The sequence below is a fragment of the Cynoglossus semilaevis genome, chromosome 4 (genome assembly GCF_000523025.1).
Source record: "Cynoglossus semilaevis isolate Cse_v1.0 chromosome 4, Cse_v1.0, whole genome shotgun sequence".
Taxonomy (NCBI): Eukaryota; Metazoa; Chordata; class Actinopteri; order Pleuronectiformes; family Cynoglossidae; genus Cynoglossus; species Cynoglossus semilaevis.
Window position 1 is genome coordinate 19,726,179 of NC_024310.1, and position 6,772 is coordinate 19,732,950.

The window sequence follows — 6,772 nt, forward strand, 5'->3', positions numbered from 1 at the left end:
ATATCTCAATATGATGGTGAGAGTTTTAAACTTCATCAGCTGACCTCCAGTTCCTCTTAGTGAGCAGGGTAAATACAACAAAGCCCGCCTTAGCCCCACAGAAGGACATGTCGTATAAGCCTATCAGAGGCAAATTTAGAGCAGATAATCAAGTGCGCTGAACTACACAGGCCAATCGCTGCGCACAGAGGGAGGTGCTTGGGTGAGACGCGGCTTGCTGCCGGGGAAACGGACTTGTGACCGAGTAGGGAATCGTGCCGGTGAGGTAGAAACTCCCGCCATTTCATCCAGGAATAAAGCGCTTGAATTACCGGGAATATTTTTAATTTACGCTGTTTTACTTTGATTTTCCACCAAGGCAAGAGGTTACGAAGATAGGAGACCACAGTAGGGCTGTTTTATACATACTTAAAGGCTGAGGACACAGTGCGCCACATCTGCCGCCGAGTCCGGCTTCGGCTTTTGCCGCGAGTTTAACTCCAGCGCGGCATTGTACCCGTTAATGTCAGTCCGGAACTTTACAAATTACTATTTCCAGTAATTCTGTAGCTTCCTGTTTTCTTTTAAGGTAAACTGTGAGCCACTGTAATGACACCTCTGTTGGAAGAGAATTGAAGGATGCAATGAGGCTTATTGGCAAGAAGCGGACTGTTATTGTTTTGCAACGAGAAAGCGGTCCGGTCTGTTAGCTTGCCAGCTAACTGCTACACGTTGGGAGCCGGGCCTGCCGGCGCCAACCCGACCTGTGCTTACAAGAGATTTGGGACACTTGTATGTATGCGAAAAACACAATTTAATATAACTGTCTGGATTTGTTTTTGGCTGGGAAGTCAGTTTTAACGTCGGTATCAGTGCCACCCGGACATTCGAAATGGCACCACTGTTGGGCAGGAAACCGTATCCGCTAGCTAAACCTCTAGCTGAGCCACCAGGCCCGGGAGAGGAGGTATACATCATCGAGCACAGCAAGGAGGCCTTCAGGAACAAAGAGTATCCTTAAATATGCTGCTGGTGCGCTGTTATTACATGGATACATTCGGTCGGCATGTACAGTGTGTGACATGAATCGATAGCCACACAATTACCCACTGCTGTCTGTAACACTGACTATCAACACTCATTTATATGAATCGACACCTTCCCTGAATTTGTAGAACACTTATTTCTCCGCGTGTACCCTCCGTGGCAGCTAACGCTAGCACATCCTTGGTGGTGTCATTACAGGAGAGGTACATAAATAACATATCATTTGGTTTACACTTACTAATTAGTCATTTATAAAAAAGGAGTTTAATTCCTTTGCTTTCACTTTTAGCCATTACCCCCTTACTGTCATCTGGTAATTATATTAGAAGCAATCGCTCACTCCCTCTTTACGTTGAAACGGCTAACCGTTTATTGCGTTAGCAGCCGGTGCTTCGGTGGTGTTGTGTTCCGCCTTTGTCAGAGTGAAGTCGGGCACTGATTCAAAATATCTTGGCGTTAAGCTATTCTGGGTCAAATAAAACTGAGTAGACGCACACCAGTTAATGAACATTTACATGGAAGCTTACAACTTGTAAACCAAGACAATTATCAAAGCAAGTAAGAAATGTCACTCACAACGTTGTTACAAAATTATATAATAATCAAACCAGTAGCATACGCTGAAAAGTTAAAGGTCGGTTGTATGGTTGTTGATGCTGATAGTCATCTTTAGCAAGAGGTCAGGTGGTAGCCAACGCATGACGATACATTGATCGTCAAATGTTTATTTGCGGCGTACTTAATTTTATATACTTTTGCCTAACGATTTAAATGCTAATACTCGTGCTTTTAAGTATTAGTGTCTCATATGCTGCAATTGACAATTCTTGCACTATGGAATTTAATTTCAGATGTTTCTGCTAATTAACATTTACATTAGCATTACACTGCATCTGCAGGTAGCAGTGTTTAACTTCATGAGGCCTGATGTCTTCTGAGGCCAAATCATGTTTGTGTATGTCATGTGTTTGTCTCAACCCCCTGTGCAACTGTTAACATGACTCGTGATTAATGGTGATCATCATAATTGACCTTAACAAGATAACTACAGAGAGTATGAGGCGCGTTTGCTGAAGTATAGTGAACGAATCTGGACATGCAAGAGTACAGGAAGCAGCCAGCTGACACACAAGGAAGCATGGGAGGAAGAACAAGAAGTCACTGAATTGTAAGTGTTTCACCCACTTGTGTTGGGAAATCATCTAGTTTGTTTGATTTAGGTCGGGTGCCTGTGCACACGAAACAAAATCTGATATGGACATTCAGTAAAGCTCTAGACGTTGAGTGTATGAAAATGCCTTTTAATTTAAATTAATCTATTGCTCCTTGTGCTATTTACATTTATATGATACATGTCATTTCTGATCCTACTATTAGGGCTCTAATGAACTCAAGAAAGTTTCGGTAGACTCAACTGGTGAAACTTTGACTGAGCTGTTGTGTGCAAACCTTTGCATGCAAACTTTTCACTGAACTTTTTTTCTGTTATCTATTTTTGCGAAATACTGTCAATGTCTATTACATGGTAGAAGAGACTGACTATAAAAAGCTGTTAAATGAATATTCTGCAAACCACTGAACCTAGGCTTTTTAATACATTTGTCACTTTGTCTGTCTGTGGGTTGGGCTATGTAAAATTAGAGAAAACAAAGGGGGTGTTCTGAAAACTGTTACCTGTAAAACTGGGGTGCTTTGACAACTCCACCACTAGCACTTGATACTCTCCTACTGACCTTAATATCATAAGAGGGGGAAGTATCATAAATTGACCAATCAGAATTTAAGCCAGAATGCATCAACTGATAAATGACCAGTTTACAGGAAGATTACAGCCCTGCCTACTGTGTGTTGTGAGAAGGCCTATATACTAGTGTGGTAGATAAAACATGGAAACTGCCTATTGGTGTGTGGGTATATATTGTATAAAAAATATATGGGGTTGAATTGAATTTCTGTACAAGTAAAGAGACAAATATTGGTGTGTGTGTATATATTGTATAAAAATATGTGGGGTTGAATGGAATTTCTGTACAAGTAAAGAGACAAATGGCCTACACTTCATATGTGAACCATAAAGATGTTACTGTAAAGCAAGAGCATGCCAGCTTGAATAGCCCCTGGGATTTAGGTCTGTCTAATTATATCATACTTTACTCTCCCCGGTCAATATCCGGCCTCCTGTTGTGTAATATTGTACTGCAATGACCTGAGGTCCTAAATCTAAAGGGTGAATATGATGCAACAGGAAAATAAGTTAATGTGTTTTTTAATTGTGTTGAGCATTAATAATTTTGTTCTTTAACTTGTTGTTCATTTTCTGTTTAGGCTTCAGGAAGAGTATCCACAATGGTTTGAGAAGCCAATCATGGAGATGGTTCATCACAACACAGTGTCTTTGGACAAACTGGTGGAAATGGCCTGGGTGGAAATCCTCACCAAATATGCTGTTGGAGAAGAGTGTGACTTTCTGGTCAGCATGACACTCCTGTACTCCTTGACTTCCTGTGTGTTAAATATGGCTGTAATGTAACCTTTTGAACGCTCAAAGAACTGTTTTGGACTTCATATTATTTGCTTGTCATATTCAAGGGTATATTTTGAATGGATATTTGGCTTAAGAAAATCTTATTTTTGTTCTGCAGGTTGGTAAGGACAAAACATTACGGGTAAAGGTAGTGACGATTCACCCATTAGAAAAACCCGAGGGCGAGGGCGGGGAGAAGAAACTGGAAGGTGCATGCGACTCCCCTTCAAGTGACAAGGAAAATGCCACCCAGGAGAACCAGCGCAAGGACCATTCGCTATGTGAAGAGGAGAAAAGGAGAGAGAGCCTCAGTAATTATATTTTTGGATTTTACAGAATGATCGTGTTGGCCTCTGTGCAGTGTGATCCTGCTCCTATGTTGCAGGTCATACATAATGAAGATGTTTTTACCACGTTACATTTTCTGTCAGGTGACAGAGCACGACGGTCTCCAAGGAAACTTCCCACTGCAATGAAGGAGGAGAAGAAGAAGTGGGCGATTCCCAAATTCCTTCCACATAAATATGATGTTAAGCTCATCAGTGAGGATAAGGTTTGTATTATATTTGTTTAATTTCAGCGGTTAAAACATCGCATATATTCTAAGTTTATAATCCACAGATGAAGTCATATTGTAAATTGAATTCTTTGAACTAAATCGTGCTGCAGGTGATCAGTGACGTTCCTGCAGACAGTCTTTTTAGAACAGAACGTCCTCCAACCAAGGAGATCATACGTTATTTCATTCGGCACTATGCTCTGAGGCTGGGCATGAATGATAGTGCTCCCTGGGTGGTTGAGGACGAACTGGTGAAAAAGTTCAACATTCCCAGCAAATTCAGCAACTTTCTCCTTGATCCATACAAGGTAATTTACTTTTTTTACTTTACCTTTTTACATGCATATAACCATTTCGAAGGTATTTTCTTTGATCATCTCATCTTGTTCCTGAAAAGTTTTTGGCAGACAATCCCTCAGCAAAGCGTAAGAGCTTGACATCACCTGATGGTAAATCTGGCAAAAAGTTGAAGACCTCAGATTCACATGGTGAGGATTCAGGAAATGAGAAAAAGGAGACAAAAAAGAAAGATGGGTCGGTTGTACCTCTAAGTATCTGGGGTCATATGAAGGTAAGCTGGCATTTAGACACCATTTGACAAGTCGGAAATCTTACACTTGATGAAAACTTCCTTCAAAAACTAAGTCAATTTTTTGGATGTGATGTTCTGCAGAAAATGGCAGTAAATGGGTCTCCACTCACGGTCAAAAACTCAGGGAGTCCAAAAAAAGGACAAGGCAAAGCTAAACCAGGTAGAAAGCCAGGCGACAAAAAAGAAGGAAAGAGAGGTAGAAAGGCTGGTGATAAAAAACTGAATGTGCTCAAAACTTCCAAAAAGGATGGCAAAGATTTGGCAAAGACACCAAAGATGAAGCAGATGACTTTGCTGCAATTGGCAAAAGGAACGGCTGCTGGAAGTCCGAAGAAGAGAGGCAGAAGTACTGGCATGGGAACACCTAAACTGGGAAAGCCACTGCATCCAATGGCATTGCACCTGCTCCATTACTATAAGGAGCATAATGGAAAAGAAGAAAAAAAGTGCCAAGTCTCTGCTCTCATCGCCAAGGCTGCAAAGGTTTTATCCTCAGATGATCGTAGCCGACTGCCAGAAGATCTGCGAGTGCTAGTTGAAAAACGCTGTAAACTTTTGGAGGAAAAGAAACGTTTGGCAGCCATGAGTGAAGAGGAAAGGCACCAGGTGCTACTAGAGCGACGTAAGGAAAAGGCAAAGGAGAGACGTATGGTACAACAGCGCAGATTCGAAGACCAGGAAATTGAAGATGGCAAGCCATTGCCTGTCTTTAAGCTTGTAGACATGCCAGAAGGTTTGCCCAACACTCTATTTGGTGAAGTTGCCATGGTGGTGGACTTCATTAATTGCTACGCTGGTCTGCTGATGCCAGATGATCAGTATCCAATAACGGCTGCGGCTCTGATGGATGCATTGGTTGGAGAAAGGTCTGGTTTCCTCTACCTGAACCGTGTTCTGGTTGTGCTGCTCCAGACTCTGCTGCAGGATGAGCTAGCGGAAGGCTACAATGAGCTCGACATGCCCTTGTCAGAGATTCCCCTCACCCTGCACTCTGCATCAGAGCTGACGCGGTTGTGTCTGCGTCCCTGTGATGCACAAGGTGGTGAACAGAGTGGCCAGGGTTCAGAGGACTCTGGGCCAAGGAACAGCTACGATGATGTGGTGACCACAGAGTTCCTAGACAAACTGGAGACCACTGAAGTGTTTGAACTGAGCCCTGAAGAGAAGGTTAAGCTGCTTGTTGCACTGTGCCACCGCATCCTCATGACCTACTCGGTGGAAGACCACGTGGAATCAGTGAAGCAACGTTCAGCAGAACTGTGGAAGGAGCGTGCAGCGATGTTGAAAGAGATAAAAGAGCGCAAGAAGGCTGAGATGAAGAAGATTAAAGAGACAGAAGGTAAATATTGGGCCTTAAGCAATTTCAATTTTATTATTTTTGGCCTTTTTCACTTTCAACACTTTAAATGTTGTATACATGATGACTTTATTTCTTTACCTCTCATCCAGGAAAGGCTACTTCAGTTCTAACTTACTATGACTACTGCAAAGTATTTGCCCCTCTCAGAGCCAAAAACCTGAGTAGAGTTTTTTTTTTTCTTAACCTGGCTGTAAGTGTTAGAGGTTGGGTTGCTGGTACTGCCCAAACCACACAGTTGATGGTATGCCTCTTGAGTCTGTCCATGTAATTTCGTGTTGTAGAGTTGAGTTTTCTTGGACAAGATCTCTCAACCAGCTGGTCTTACACTTTCTCTGTTGAATTGACCTTTGTCCTGAAGGTGCTGATAGACTATAATTTAGTCGTAAATTGCTAATATTTGAAACAATAAAAACCTCAGGTGCCATACTGCCATTAACTTCTTATGGACATTACATTAATAACATTGGTTTTAACATGTGGATTTAATTCTGTCTCAAAGATGAGAAGAAAAAAGAGAGCAGTGTGAAAATAGAGGTCAAAAAGGAAGTGGAGCCTGACCCTGACCCTGAGCCAGATGACATGATAAGTTCAGTGAAAAATCGGAGACTGATGTCAATGCAAGCCAAGAAGGAGAAGGAGGAAATAGACCGCCAGAATAAAGGTTAGTTTGACAACAGACGAGGAAGCAGCTTAGGCTTTACTTAAAAAAAA

The 6,772-nt window shown here is 42.0% G+C and overlaps 1 protein-coding gene across 1 annotated transcript in view; it reads left to right on the top strand.

Annotated features, from left to right (window-relative positions):
• The first annotated feature begins 182 nt into the window (after positions 1–182).
• baz1b (bromodomain adjacent to zinc finger domain, 1B) overlaps positions 183–6,772 on the top strand; it is a 14,275-nt gene continuing 7,685 nt past the window's right edge. Inside the window, 9 exon segments of the mRNA XM_025054949.1 lie at positions 183–990; positions 2,078–2,194; positions 3,352–3,496; positions 3,669–3,861; positions 3,982–4,103; positions 4,220–4,417; positions 4,507–4,680; positions 4,783–6,040; positions 6,561–6,722. Coding sequence (XP_024910717.1) covers positions 872–990; positions 2,078–2,194; positions 3,352–3,496; positions 3,669–3,861; positions 3,982–4,103; positions 4,220–4,417; positions 4,507–4,680; positions 4,783–6,040; positions 6,561–6,722 — 2,488 coding nt within the window. The 5' untranslated portion in view covers positions 183–871.